Raw genomic sequence first — 15,843 nt, forward strand, 5'->3', positions numbered from 1 at the left:
AGTTTCTACTCTTAGACCAAAAAAATCCCCAAATAAAATGAATTTAAACTATTCTAGTTTCATGCATGTGATTTGATGCTGAGTATCCTTCTCAGAGTTCTATAAACATGGTTCCAATTACATGTTACTAACTTTGCATTTTATGGTGATATTTTCTTGTTTGGAGGTGACATACCTAGTTGAAAGTCCACTACATATCATAGTTATTTGAAACCCAGTTGAACTTGTTACTGAATATCCATGAAATATTTAATTGAAGATGCAGTGCTAATAAAGAATTGTAGTATCCTGCTCACTTCATTTTAAATTTTAATTACATTTTTTTTGGGGGGTGGGGAACATAATGGAATGTAGAGCTGACTTTTGACTATACAAGTTCTTCCAATTTTACTGAACAGTTTGCAAGTCAGGAACAAAAAATCCATAAATAACATTCTGACATAGCAGAAGATGCTTGCAGCCTCACACCAGATGGCAAATGCATCATATGTAAGGGCCGTATTTGTAAAATGGGGAGGATCTTGGGTCTAATAATTTTCAACCACTTTATTAAGACACCGTTATATAATCAAAATTTGGGATGTCCATGGCTGCCTCTACTGACGTGATGAGGACAAACTCAGTTTGGAGAACAACACCTTTATTCTAGAATAGTCTGTGTAGCCTCTACATGCGATGGCATCAATGTTGATTTTACCAACTTCTGGTAATTCCCCCCCCCCCCCACCCCAGCCCCAATTCCTCGTTCTGGTTACTCTCTTGTCTCTTCTTCCTTGCATCCTTTACTTCCCAGTGGTTCACTATCTTTTTCCATTGCCTATTATCTTATTAGATTCCTCCTCCTTCAGTCCTTTACCTCTTCCATTTATCCCTTACCAACTTGTTTCACCTTCCCCCACGCTCCCACCCTCTTACCTGGTCTTACCTATCACCTGCCAGTTTGTGCTTCATCCCTTCCGCTGACTCTTCTATTTCTGGCTTTACCCCTTTGCTTCTAATCCAGATGAAGTGTTTCTCCTTGAAGCACTGCTTATTCCCTTCCATAGATGCTGCCTGGTTTGTCGAGTTCCTCCAGTATTTTGTGTTTGTTTCTCTAGATTTCCAGCATCTGCAGAATCTCTTGTGTTTGGGATGTTTGCAGTCTATTCTTGATATGACAGGGTCTAGAAGACTTGTTTACATTGGTGTGAATATGACTTGCTTCAGATTACACATCTACAAAACAGAGCCTAACCAACCCTTTCCTCATTGATTTGCATTATCATTGCTTAATCACCCTTAAGATGGTCGGGGGTAGGAAGGAGTATTGGGGTTTGGGCAGGTGGTGGAACGTACTGAATGAATTTGAGGGCTAGTTGGTAGATGGTATCAGTCTACCAGAAGTTTAACTGGAACCACAAAAGTAGCTTCAAGAGATGGTCAGTGGATGAACATCCTGTAGCCAAGTGATTCATTTTTGTAACTGTTTGAAGCAAGGGCCAGAAAATGCTTGCTGCACTTTTGTCTGTCTACTGTATGGCAACATGGCACTGTTTTCATTGCATAGATTGCAGCATTTCAAGAAAGTGGTTTTTTTAAGTGCCATGACCCCACTAACAGTGAATGTAGGGGAAAAACAACTGCCCCGGGCAATAATGTCCACCTGTTTTTGAATAAAAGAAAGATGTTGGTGGTAGTTTTATTGTCACTATGCTTAATTTTTGATGCTGATCTTGGTATAAATTCATACCTAAGTTTATAATTTAATTAATTGTTTTACCTATAATTGTCTTGTTACAGCCAGTAGGGAGCTAGAGGTCTATAGTTTGTGGTTTGGGTCCATGTATCAATATACTGTTGTCCAAGCTTCAAATTGCTTGGTGTCCACATTTCCGAGGATCTCACCTGGTCCCTGAACTCCTCCATCCTGATCAAAAAGGCGCAACAGCACCTTTATTTCCTGCAAAGCATGAAGAAAGCTCACCTCTGCCCCAGGATACTGACGGACTTTTACCGCTGTGCCATTGAGAGCATATTCACCAACTGCATCTCAGTGTGGTATGGCAATTGTTCCGTATCAGACCGCAAAGTACTCCAGCGTGTGGTGAAAACTGCCCAGCGGATTATCGACACCCAATTGCCCACCATTGAGAACGTCTACCATAAATTCTGCCTGGGCAGGGCGAAAAGCATTATCAGGGATGCATCTCACCCTAACCATGGACTTTTTACTCTCCTCCCATCCGGTAGGCGCTACAGGAGCCTCTGCTCCCGCACCAGCAGGCACAGGAAGAGCTTCTTCCCTGAGGCTGTGACACTGCTGAACCTCTCATCACAGCGCTAAGCAGTATTGCATCCGTATTGTACTGTCTCAGTACTTTTATATTTGTGTGCTGTAGCAATTTTTTTATTCGCAGTTATTTTGTAAATAACACTATTCTTTGCATTTCTGGTCAGATGCTAAATGCATTTCATTGGCGTTGTATCTGTACTTGGCATAATAACAATGAAGTTGATTTGAATCTAATCTAATCAATACAACCATTGGCCGTCAATATTTGTACTAAGATTGGTGGTCAAAATGACTTAAAATAAAGTGCCTAGATAGCACATTGCTATGCTATCAAGAGCACAAAGACAATGAAGATTTAAGATGCTCCCTGTACAGAAGTATGTCTTTAAAGCTTTAAATACGAGGATCTTGAGACAAAAAATGGAAGCATAACTGGTAAAATGGTAGCTATTGAGCCAATGCATTCTAGATGATGTAATCACAAAATCAAATGTGGATCTGTTTGATAGCTAAAACAAATGGGCTTCTGAAAAAGTTTGCTGAAGAAGTGTTTGAAGCATTAAGAATTAGGTTGCACCAGATGGAAACGTAGGCAATGTTTGGAAAATGTCGTGCAGTGAGAAAGTGGACTGGAGCAAGCCCATGGCTGATTTATGTAAGAATGGGGAATATGCAGCACAGTTTGTTGGAATACCTTTAACATTTTCACATACATTTGCAATGAGACACGATTTAATGTGTCCCACTTGATCAGACCTATACAATAATGGAAAGTGGAGTGCGCATTTTACATTGTGATGCACTAAGTGGGCGTGGAAAACATGAAGTCTGAATATGCAAACTAAAAACAATTAGGAAATGTGAATTTTACAACTTGTAATGAAAATGCTTGGATGGTACCAGAAGGTTTGGGAAATTGACAGCATTTTTTCTACATCAGAATAAGAACAGAATAAAAACTTTGATTCTTGATCTTAGCATGATGTCCAGATTGTGCAGAAATTCACACCACGTCCAATAGCCAACGCTTTCACCCAAGTGTCACTTCCTAAGTTTTGCTGAGAAAGTTTTGTTTTTGATGATACTCGGCTGCATCGGTAATTCGATGACAAATAAAGCAGCGGTATCAGAATTATTGTATGAACCAGTGAGCTACACCTGTACCTCAAACCTGTTTTGCATGCTACAAATTTGTTACTAACATAACATATAATTAGAACTGCAGCTTTAAAAAAACATATTCCTTGTTAAGGCTTCTGTTTTGTCACATTGTTTAGATGTTTCAAATGATCGACATTGGACTGGGAACTCTGTTTTTCTGCTCAAGGATGTGATTCATGGTATTGAGCTGAGTTAGAACAATATAGCACAGGAACAAGTCCTTCAGCCTGTCATGTCTGGACTGACTATGCCATTGATTTAAACTAACATGATCTGTATACCTCTATTACCCTTTCTGGTCTTTTGCCTGTTGAAATGCTGCTTAACTGTTGCTCGTGTATCGGCTTCTACCACCTTCACAGGCAATTCATGATAGGCACCTAGCACTTGGAGTGTGGGGTGTATGTGTGTATATTTGCTTCAAACCCCCCCCCCCCCCACCTTAATGCTATGCTTTCTAGTATGACATTTTTACCCTGGGAAAAGGTTATCTACCCTTTTCTATATAGACTTCAGTGAGGCCTTCGAAAGTGTTGTGGTGTATTAGGTCATATGGGATTTGAGGAGGGCTAGTGAGGTGGATTCAGAATTGACTCAATTGCATACTCTATTGGATCACCCCTCAGCCTCTTTACCAGAGAAAACGATTCAAGTTTGTCCAGCCTCTCTTTACAGTTACTGCATTCCAATCTAGGCAACATTCTAGTGAGCTACTTCTGTACCCTTTCCAAAGCCTCCATGTCCTTCCTGGTGTGTGACAAGTAGGGCTGCACACTACTGCAAATGTGGCCTAAATGAAGTTTTATATAGCAGCAACATGACTTTCTAATTTTTAAACTCAGTGGCCCGGCCATTGATGGCAAGCATGCTATATGTTTCCTTTAACACACTACCACCTGGTGTAGCCACTCTCAGGAAGCTATGGAGCTGTATCCCAAGATCCCTCTGTGCGTCAGACTGCTAAGGGTCCTACTGTTTTACCTGACTTTTCATTTGCATTTGCCTACCTAAAATGCATCAGCTCACTTGGGTTAAATTTCATCTGCATTTCTCTGTCCCTATATCCAACTGATCTTTGTCCTGCTCTATGCTTTGACCAGCTGGCTATCCACAACTTCATGTCATCCAACTTACTAATCAGCCCATCTGAACTTCCATCCAACTCATTAATTTGTACTACAAACGTGTTAACTCGTGCCTTCAGCTTTTCTAAAGCTGCTCTTACATTACAGTATTGTATCCTGTATACTTTTGATGGTCCATGTATCTCCATATCTATATACTGCAAGCTGGCAAAAGGATACTCAAGAAAAAAAAGTCAATCTCTCTCCTTAATGTGTGCTGATAGTGAAGTAGATTATTTATCCAAAAAAATAGAACACCAAAGTTCATTGTTCAGTAGAATAAACATTGGATGATCCATTGCATTGGAATGCCATTCAAGGGGTGACTTAACTCAGAGCTGATGAGCTGGAGTCCAAAATTCAGGCAGAGGGTCAGTTACCTGACCATGTGGATTACATATTGTAGAAATGTTCAGTCACATAGCACAAAAATTATTGCTACAGTTGGGATTCTGGAAGGTCGTGTTGGAGAAGTCTCAGACCATATTTATTAGATATGTAGTTTTTTGCATCCTGTGTGGATGTTCCCTGTAGTCCTTTACACAACTCGGATGTATCCTGGGGGTAGAGAGAAACCAGGAGTGGAAAGGGAAAGACTCGGTTGTAGGGTCTGCATAAGAACCAGTGATGATGAAATTGCAAGGAATGCAAGTAGCTCGGGTCAGAATTGAAAGACAGAACCACAAAGATAGTAATATCCAGCTTTCCTCCTGAGCTGCAGGCAAGTTGGCAAAATGGCAATAAGTTCAGAGCTAAATGTATGTCTCCAGGAATGATGTGAAGTAAATGGCTTCCAATACATGGGATTACAAAAAAAGAAGCTGTTTCGTTGGGGTCTGGCTTCACTGGAATTGACAGAACGATAGCTTTTAGGACATGAAGGGAAATGACAGAGGTGGGACCGGTCAGTGTAGAAGAATGATACTGAAGTGAAAGATCTATCATGATCTTTTTGAGTGGTGCAGCAGTTGTGAGGGGCCAAATGCCTATTCCTGCTTCTGTGTATATTATGTTCACTAAATAATCTAATCTGTAGTTGTAAAAGTTTTAACTTTTTGTTTTGCATTTTCAGTGGATGAGTACATTGCAATAGCAAAAGAGAAGCATGGCTACAACATGGAGCAGGTAATAATATTTTAAGATATAAAATTTGATCTGTGAGCCAATTCTGTCTGCCCAATTGCCCTCGTGCTAACTGGCTGGAAATGATTCCTTTCCTCTGGTGCTAATGGTTCCTTTTCACAAATGCCCAGTGTTCTTCAATAAGCCTGTCATTAGTTTCTATGCCCTGTCAGGTTACTATGGCATCTTCGATTTTCTTGTCGTTTTATCATGTTAGAAATGATATCTCTGACCACCTTGATCATGTCACAATACAGTACCCAATCATTCTTCTTTCTCTGCCACAGTACCCAAATGATCACAAATAACATTCCCTATATTGATGGGGCTTTGTCTCGAAATCTGTATGGACACTGTTGTCCTTGGACATCCTTCATTTCCAATTCAGTTGGATTGCGGTCAAATCAACCTGGTTTTAGTCAAAGCAGTTGCAGTAACTAGTTCTTTTCCTATCTTTGAGTATTATCCCTGAAATTTCTCATGAGTCCATTTTGACCTGTTTATTTGATTCATCACTATTTCTGCCAGATTTTCTCTAACCTCAATTTCCTGTACAATCTGTCTAATTGCCTAATTTCTGATAGCAATTAAACATTGGATAAACCAAGGGCTTTGCCTTTTGCACCTGTCTAAACCAAGGATATAATTAACATCCCTATGTTTCAATCCTTGCCTAAATCTTGTTTATCTCCTTACTTCCAAGTCTACAACCACCTTCTTACAAATTTCTCCACATCTATATCTCTGGTCTTCAAACCACTGTCACCCTGGACTCCAGGTGAAGGGTCTCAGCTCAACGTATTAACTGTCCTTTTCCCTCCATTAATGCTACCTGATCCACTGTTCTTCCAGCATTCTGTGTTGCTCCAGATTCCAGTATCTACAGTCTCCTGTGTCTCATTCTAAATTTCATATCACTCTCTTAATATTTGACTACCTTTCTAATTGCTCCTTTTGCCTCCTGCTCCTTTTGCTTCTTGCTAGACTTTTGATTGTACACGTAAAGGGCACAGTCTGACATTTTTAATGGTGCTATTAAAAAAAATCCAACTTGTTAAGAGCATACTTGAGATGGTTTTGCTAATGATGTCAGTCATTCCTTGTTATTTATATGCTTGAATCCAAGTTTAGTATGTTTATTTCAAACCTTCTCTGAAATTTTCTCAAATATTTCTTAGTAAGTATCCTTTAAGTTCTGTGGGGAAGAAAATTTGACAAGTGCAGAGATGATATTTATTGCTGCGGAGAAAACATGTTGAGAGTGAATGAGGTTCTGACAAGTGACCCTTGAGTTCTGCGCAATTGCTTTGTTGCATGTAATTGTGATGATGTATGAAAGAAAAGCTGAAATCTGGAAGTTTCTTTGGAAAAGGATTTCATTTGTTGCAGTTAGTAGTTTGTGTACAATACATGAAAGTTGGCTTTTTTAGTTTTTAGATTCAGTTCTTGATCAATTTTAAGTGGCGTCACCATTTGTAGGATGTTGTAAGCTACTTTAGCAGTTTCCGTTTCCATTGTGCTTAGAATTTTGTAATGATATTTTTAAAAAACTTATAAAAAGAGACATGGACATATTTGTCCAATTCATCCTTGTCTTGGGAGTACTGAAAAATGTCTGAGCTGCAGAATTCATCTAGTTCCTTTCCCCTCCTCCCTCCGTTTGATGAGAAGTAGGTCTTGATTGTAAATTTCAGAGACCATATTGAAAGTATGCAACTATGACTATTTAATCTGTTCGCACAGCAGCTCCTCCTTCCAAATTTACTTCCATCTGTCATTGCTAGACTTAAGTACTGCTTTAAATTAACTGTAATAGTTTAAGGCTGCTCAGCAAGCTATGCAGCAACTTTCACTGCCCTGGTGTTGATATGCTAATACATCATGTTGACAATGTTGCACTTTGAGCTACTTAGTATAACTAATTTTTGATTGGAAATATTTTCTTGTATTATGTCATACATGTCTTTATGATGCAAAATTGTCACTTTTTGTTATAAAATTTGTCCTGAACTCATCACTTCATTCTGTTACAAGTGGTTTGTAATAGCATTTTTATAGTGCAGCCGAAGGGACCATCCAACCATCTGGTTAAATATAAAGCAGCATAAACAAATATATTTCAGATACAACTAAAAGTCTAAACTTTTTATACTGGAAGCCGACTAATGAAAATCATTGTATTTCAGTTCTACTACATCATTATTTATAAACACACTTTATGTAATACAATTGAATTCGAATCATTCAGCTAAGGGACCAGATAGCACTCTGCCAATGATAGAACCAGTTGTACCACTAATCAAGCTGTTCTAGTAGATTTCCAACACCAGCAACCACATGGCAGTATGAGAAATTGGTTGTCCTGTCTGATAAAAATGAGGCCCAGTCATCGTAATCTGTCATCAGCAAAGCATCATGACATTGCGAATAGTGTTACTGGTGCCTGCTCACTGATATTATGCTTGAGTATACTTTTAGAAGTCAGGTAACTGCTGTTAATATCAATGTCATTTTTGACCAAGGCTGGCATTAAAGAAGCCTGGTAAAGCTGAAGTTGGTGAGCATTATGGGAAGAATGCTCAAATGTTCACTGTTATGTCTTGCACAGGAATATGATTTTAGTTGTCCACTCATCTCATACTTAAGATGTTGTTGCAGTAGTTTTTGTGTAATATCCTTGATCTAGCGGTCTTCATTGGGTTTATCAATAGCTTTCTTTCCAGTGCAGGATTAGAGGTGAGTTGTTTGATGAATGCAGATTGACAGATCATTTGCTGCTTTACAGAAAGTAGTGACCCAGCGTGAAGTAGAAAGCATACACGCATAAACTGATAAGTAACAGCAAACATTCCCTTTTTCCTTTTGCTCCTCTATTCACCATACCAAACATTTATTTTCCTCTACTGTTCATGTGCAGGTTAAGGTCCAAAACTGGAGCAGGACTAATTTTGAGGGAGCTGGGCAGGATCTAGCAAATGTCATTGGGTTACCTGTTTGAGGGGAAAAGAATGATTGAGAAGTGGGAGGCTTTTAAGGGAAGGGTTGGATTGATCACAGTAGGTTTATATTGGTCTGCACAACTTTATGCGCATGTATTGTGCTCTGCTGGTCTAAGTTCTAAAAGTGTGAGATTGAATGACCAAGAACAACAATAGGCTGAAGGCGGAACGTTGGCTGATGAGAGATGTTGAGGCTGTAGTCAGAAAAATGAAGAAAGCATCCATTGGGTTTGGGAGGTTTGGAACAAGTGGATCCCTCCAACTACAAAAAGGGGGAAGTTGGGAGGGCAAAAAAAAAGGTATGAGATAGATCTAGTAGGTAAGGTTCAGGGAAATCCCAAGTGGTTCTCTAATTATATTAATAGGATGGCTAGGGAGAGAGTAGGTCCTCCTTTTAGATCAGCAGAAGTGGTTGAGGCAGATACAGTAGTATCACTTAAGAAGTACTTGGATCAATACATGGAGAGGTGGGGTTTGGAGGGGTATGGGATGAACTCAGGAAACTGGGAACACACTGGAGGAACTCAGCAGGTCGGGCAGCATCAGTGGAAAAGATCGGTCGACGTTTCGGGCCGGAACCCTTCGTCAGGACTGTAGGGGGAAGGGGCAGAGGCCCTATAAAGAAGGTGGGGGGAGGGTGGGAAGGAGAAGGCTGGTAGGTTCCAGGTGAAGAACCAGTAAGGGGAAAGATAAAGGGGTGGGGGAAGGGAGGCAGGGAGGTGATAGGCAGGAAAGGTGAAGAAAGAACAGGGGAAAACACACTGGGTAGTAGAAGGAGACGGAACCAAGAGGGAGGTGGTAGGCAGCTGGGGGAGGGGGCAGAGTGACATAGGGGTAGGGGAAGGGAGGGGGAGGGAATTACCAGAAGTTGGAGAATTCTATGTTCATACCAAGGGGCTGGAGACCACCTAGATGGTATATGAGGTGTTTATCTTTCCCCTTACTGCTTCTTCACCTGGAACCTACCAGCCTTCTCCTTCCCACGCTCCCCCCACCTTCTTTATAGGGCCTCTGCCCCTTCCCCCTACAGTCCTGACGAAGGATTCCGGCTCGAAACGTCGACGGATCTTTTCCACTGATGCTGCCCGACCTGCTGAGTTCCTCCAGCGTGTTGTGAGTGTTGCTTTGACCCCAGCATCTGCAGATTATTTTGTGTTCAGGAAACTGGGACTAGTTAGGTGGGCACTGTATCTGGCATAGATTGATTGTGCCAAAAAGGCCCATGTCCAAGCTCTTCCCCTTTATGACTCTTATCTGCACGCTATAGTCTCAGTGCAAGTACAAAGTATATTGAAGTTAACAGGCAAGGCTACTCTAGCAATTCTTGCTAAATTTATTAGCACCATAAAAAGACAAGGGTGGCAGTGTCACCACCAGCTCCACGTCTCATTCCATCATCTCTGGAGATTCAACACCTCAGTGTTTAAATCCAGGAACTCCCTACCCAATAACACTGAGGCTACCTTCAGTTGAAGAACTGCGAGGTTGCTCATGGACAATAAATACTGCTCTTGTCAATGACATCTATATTGCATGAATAAATATTAAAAATTATCTACCGGATACTCGTCACTATCAAGGAGTCTCGTGTGTCCTCTTGATATTTAACTGCAGTACAAATGGTGAATCTGAGATTTTAATCGTTCTATGGAAATTTTTGATCAGAAACTCCTCAAGGTATTGAACAGCAAGAGCAAGTCCGAGGTTAGATGTTCAGTTATATGTGACTTTCATCATGACTTTCCACCAGCAACATGACAGAAGTCCAGATGAGTACATTTTCAACACTTGGCCTTCATGATAATCCATTTAAATCCTGGATGACCCCACCAAAAAGGTCAAGAATGCCAACTGAAGTTTAAGGAGATAGTTCCTCATCACCATCTCAAGTGTTGCTGGTAATGAGCAATAGACCATAAGCCTGACAGATACCCACATCCCATAAAAGGATGTTGTTAACCCACTAAACACAATGACTGTATCTACAATTGAATTTTTTTTTTAGGTAAAGCTTTTTAGTTGGTTTATCACCAATGCTTAGCTTCTAGTAGGTAGCTACTGAAGGTAGGTCGTAACTGGTTTCACTTTGAAGTGTTTCTACATACTGAAATTGCAGAGTTTTTGTAATTGGGTTAAGCCACAGATTTTGAAATGCTGCAAGAGGATGCCAAAAATGTCTTCAGAAATGTTAAGTGTAAAAGAGAGCTGAGAGTAGGTATCGGACTGCTGGAAAATGATGCTGTGGAGGAATGGGATAGGACTTCATTCCTTGTAACACAGAAGATTGAGAGGATTTGATAGAAGTATGCAAAATTGAGGGGTATTGATAGTAAATGCAAGAGTCTTTTTCCACTGAGGTTGGCTGGGATTACAACTAGAGGTCATGGGTTAAGGGTGAAAGGTGAGAAGTTTAAGGGGAATATGAGGGGATACTTCTTCCCTCAGCATGTGAGAGTGTGGAACAAACTTTATATCAATGTTTAAGAGAAGCTTGTATAGGAACATGGATAGAAGGCTATGGTCCTGGTGCAGTTTGATGGGAGTAGGCAGTTTACATGACTGTGCACAGTCATAGGCCGAAGGGCCTGTTTCTATGCTGCACTTTTGTATGACTCTACAGTTTGCAGCGGTCTTCATTGTGAAAGACACTAGCAGTATGCCAGAATTCCGAGAGTGTCCAGGGACAGAGGTGAGTGGTTGCCATTACTAGGGAAAAGTTGCTTGAGAAACAGAAATGTCTGAATGTAGTTAAGTCGCTTGGACCAGTTGGTCAGAAGGAGGTGGCTGAAAAATTGTGGAGGCATTAAGTAATGATATTCTAAGAATCAGTTGGATTCTGGTATTGTTCTGGAGGACTGGAAAATCGCAAATGTCACTCAATTCTTCGAGAAGGGAGAGAGAGGCAGAAGAAAGAATATTACAGTCTAACCTCAGTGGTTGGGAAAATGTTGGAGTTGATTGTTAAGTATGTGTTTTTGGGGTACTTGGCATGTGATAAAATAAGCTGAAGACAGCACGGTATCCTTAAGGGAAGGATTTTCCTGACTAATCTGTTTGAATTCTTTGAAGAAATAACAAGCAGGAGAGACAGAGGAGAATCAGTGGATGTTTCGTACTTGGATTTTCAGGAGGCCTTCAACAAGGTGCACATATGAGGCTGCTTAACAAGTTAAGAGCCCATGGTATTACAAGAAAGATTTTAGCATGGGTAGCTGACTGACAGGAGGCAAAGAGTTGGAATAAATGGAGCCTTTTCTGGTTGGCTGCCAGTGACTCATCATGGTCCACAGTAGTCTGTTGGGACCACTTGTTTTTACATTATAGATCATTGATTTGGATGAAATAATTGATGGCTTTATGGCCAAGTTTGCGGACCATATGAAGATGGGTGGAGGGGCAGGTAGTGTTGAAGAAGCAGAGGGGCGCCAGAAGGACTTGCACAGATTAGGAAAATGGGCAAAGAAGTGAAAGAATACAGTGTCGGGAAGTGTATGGTCATGCACTTTGGTAGAAGAAATAAAAGTGTAGATTATTTTCTAAATAGAGAGAAAATTCAAAAATACGAAGTGCAAAGGGACTTGGGAGCCCTCATGCCAGATTCCCTAAGTTAATTTACAGGTTAAGTTGTTGAGGAAGGCAAATGGGATGTTAGCTTTCATTCAAGAGGACTAGAATATAAAAGCAAGGGTGTAACCAAACCCAATTTCCCTCAGGATCAATAAAGTATATCTATCTATCTGTCTAATGTTACTACTTTATAAGGTGCTGGTGAGGCCTGATTTGGAATATTATGAGCAGCTTTGGGCCCCTTGTCTAACAAAGGATGTGTAGATATTGGAGAGGGTTCAAAGATGGTTCACGAAAATGATTCTGGGATTGAAAGGCTTGTCGTGTGAGGAGCGTTTGATAGCTCTGAAATTCAGAAGAATAGCAGGGGCGGGGTGGAGAATCTCATTGAAACCTATCGAATGCTGGAAAGGTCTTGATGGAGTATATTTGCAGAGGATGTTTCCTATGCTGGGGGAGTCTAAGACCAGAGGACGCAGCCTCAGAATAGAGCTGCGTGGCTTTACAATGGAGATGAGGAATTTCTTTAGCTAGGGTGTGGTGAATCTGTATAACTTACTGCAGCAGGTAGCTGTGGAGACCAAATCATTGGGTATGTTTAAGGCACAGGTTGATAGATTCTTGATTAGTCAGGGCATGAAAGGATAATGGTGAGAAGGCAGGAGATTGGTGATATGAGGGAAGTGGGGCAGGCATGATGAAATGGCATAGCAGACACAATGGGCCAAATGGCCGAATTCTTATCCTATATCTTATGGTCTAACACAGGTAAAGAATTTTTCATTACCACTTTTAAGGTGTAAAATTGTCCTCCTTCCCTTCCCTCCAACTTTTCAGTCCTGAAGCAGGGTCTTGGCCCCAAACATCAACTATTTATTACTTTCCAGAGATGTTGCCTGACCTTCTGAGTTCCTCCAGCATTTTGTGTGTGTTGCTTTGGATTTTCAGCATCTGTAGACTTCCTCGTTTTTATTTTGCCTGTTGGTATCACATCATCATATGTTTTTATGTTAATAGTAATCAGAAGTTGCAGATTGTACAATATTTCATTTTGCCTCTTCTCTGTCCACGAGTGTTCCCTCTGACAATACTGGCAAACAATGCCTATAATCAGTCACCTTTAGTTGACATGATTTGAAGAGGCAGTAAACCTGAAACCTTCTGAAATTCATGATTAATCCTTCCAATTTGGTGAAATTTTAACTAATGTTAACTCGTTTATTCAATAAATTGCCAATTTGGTCATAATTTGCAAGTAAATAATGAAACTTAATGGCTCTGTGCAGTTCTCATTTTAATAGGATAATTTTTCAATCTCCTTTCAATGTTACTGTTTTGAAATTTTCTTTCACCTAGAGTTTTTTTTCCTCTTCCCACAGGCCCTAGGCATGCTGTTTTGGCACAAACATAACATTGAGAAGTCCTTGGCCGACCTTCCAAACTTCACACCATTCCCAGATGAGTGGACTGTGGAGGACCGGGTGCTCTTTGAGCAAGCATTCAGTTTCCATGGGAAGACTTTCCACAGAATTCAGCAAATGGTAGGAATAAGAGAATTTTAGAAATACATATTGTACCTGTGTGTAAATAATTTGAGTTTAAAAAAATTATACTTCTAACACAAAGCAACTTTATTTTCTGTGATATTTTTCATTGGAGCTTCGTGTCCTGATTGAGCCAAACTTCAATATCCCCAGCTTTGGTAGAGTTCAACTTTTTTTGGTGCATATTTTCCCTTTGTGCGGTCATCCCTAACTGAGAAGTCGCATGTGAGATGGGCAGATTTCAGCTAGGTGCTGCTATATACAGTACCGTTTACTTGGTGTATGATTTCAGTGCTACCACAAGACTCCACTATCATTGTTCAATTGTCAATGAATTTGTGTGGTCAGATTTCCCATCAAATCCATTGTTCGTTGTTGGCTGGTTTAATTTGGAACTCATTTGAAACTCTGCAGATCCCCCACTGAATTTGCCAACTTTTTATAGTATTAACTATTTTTAAATACTAATATCTTGAGTTTGCTAACTTACTCACAAGCTCACTTGTCCTTTGGTGTATTTCAATGTTGTTTCCACTGAGGAGTTATCAGCCAGAGGTTTTTGATAATGTAAGCATTGAGTGAGGATCATTCTGATATTGACTTATTGGGTCTGAGGTCATTATGTAGTAGTGCAGTTGAAGTATCAAGCAATGCATTGTACCTATGGAACCTGGTTGCCAGATATTAAGATTTTCAGGAGAGGAGAAAATAGGCAAGGAATTGAGACTTATTTATCTTTTAACTTTTATTGTTGACATTCAATAGCAGAAGCTTCTGGTTCTCAATAAAACTCAAAGAAAATGAAAGTAGAGAACTGACCTGTCAGTTGTAATACTGACTTTTGTGTACTACTGTCCCAATGGTTTTTTTTATATAATTGTGTACCATAATTTTAAATTACAGCCAGCCAGATAGGTGGCACCAATGCTTCAGTTGATCTTTTTTTTGTATATATACCATTGCTTCTGCTGTTACTTGCGGTATTAAGTAGTCAGTTAATGCTTTTTGATATCCTCATGATCTTAGATATGTTTACGAAGCCACCAAGACAGCCCTGTTCACATCCCAGCTACAGGATTCCTGGAACTGACATTAGAACGCTCTCAATCTCTCCCTCCCCCAGTAAGACATCTTTTGTAATGCACCTTGTCCTTGTGGTGCAGGCAGCCCACTTCAAGACCTGCAGTATGTAATAAGGAGCCTTTCCAAACAATTAGAAAGCTCTTGGTCTCTTGAGCTTGCAGTAGATCCCTGCATGGAACTCTTCCAAACCAAGTTAATGGAATTGCACCTAAGCCATGGGATCCTGTGTTTGTTGAAGGCTTTCTACCATGGGGCTGCATTATTTTTCACTTTCAATAAACTTCCATTATGCAATGAAAACCTATTGCAGTCAAATCTTTACTCGATGCATTACAGGAGATGGTAATCCAATTTCAAAACTATTTTGTTGAATGCAGTCTTGCAATAAATCTTCGTGGGCAAATAATTTGAAGTGTATTTTTAAAGAACAAATGCCTCCCAAACTGTAGTATATATTTAAATAAGTCATAAATGCACTTTAGTGTATGACATTTTTAAATCTCATTTAGAAAGCGTGTTCTCTGGCTCATTTTTGAAGCTATTTTATTCATCTCTGAACAAGAAAGATAAGAGTTTGCACATTGACATTGAAACCCATATGTCGATCCTTTATCTGCTTTTCAACAACAACTATTAAATTCAAAGCAATAGTTGATTTCTTCCCCAAGAAGTTGTCCAAGCTATTGTTCTATCCCACACAGAATAAAACTGCTACCCAAGATATGATTGTCCAAATTATCATAAGTGTATGACTGGGTCTGAAATTTGAATCAGTTTCACTTGGTAGTGTAATTACAATTGATGCGTTTGTCTGGAGGTGCAAGAGACTGCAGACGCAGGAATCTGGAGCAACAAACAATAAGTCAGAGGAACTCAGCAAAGTTGGGTGGGTCACTTACATATGTACTATATGTACTTTTATGACGTGATAATATAATTGAAAATGAGACTATAAAATAGGAACGGTAGGC

General features: G+C 40.1%; 1 protein-coding gene across 1 annotated transcript in view; it reads left to right on the forward strand.

Moving 5' to 3' along the window:
• Positions 1–15,843, forward strand: part of rcor1 (REST corepressor 1) — a 113,109-nt gene that overhangs the window by 63,765 nt on the left and 33,501 nt on the right. Inside the window, exons 4-5 of the mRNA XM_063047562.1 lie at positions 5,630–5,682; positions 13,625–13,786. Of these exons, the coding sequence (XP_062903632.1) occupies positions 5,630–5,682; positions 13,625–13,786 (215 nt within the window). The remainder of the gene's footprint in view (positions 1–5,629; positions 5,683–13,624; positions 13,787–15,843) is intronic.

This window comes from Mobula hypostoma, chromosome 1, assembly GCF_963921235.1.
Source record: "Mobula hypostoma chromosome 1, sMobHyp1.1, whole genome shotgun sequence".
Taxonomy (NCBI): domain Eukaryota; kingdom Metazoa; phylum Chordata; class Chondrichthyes; order Myliobatiformes; family Myliobatidae; genus Mobula; species Mobula hypostoma.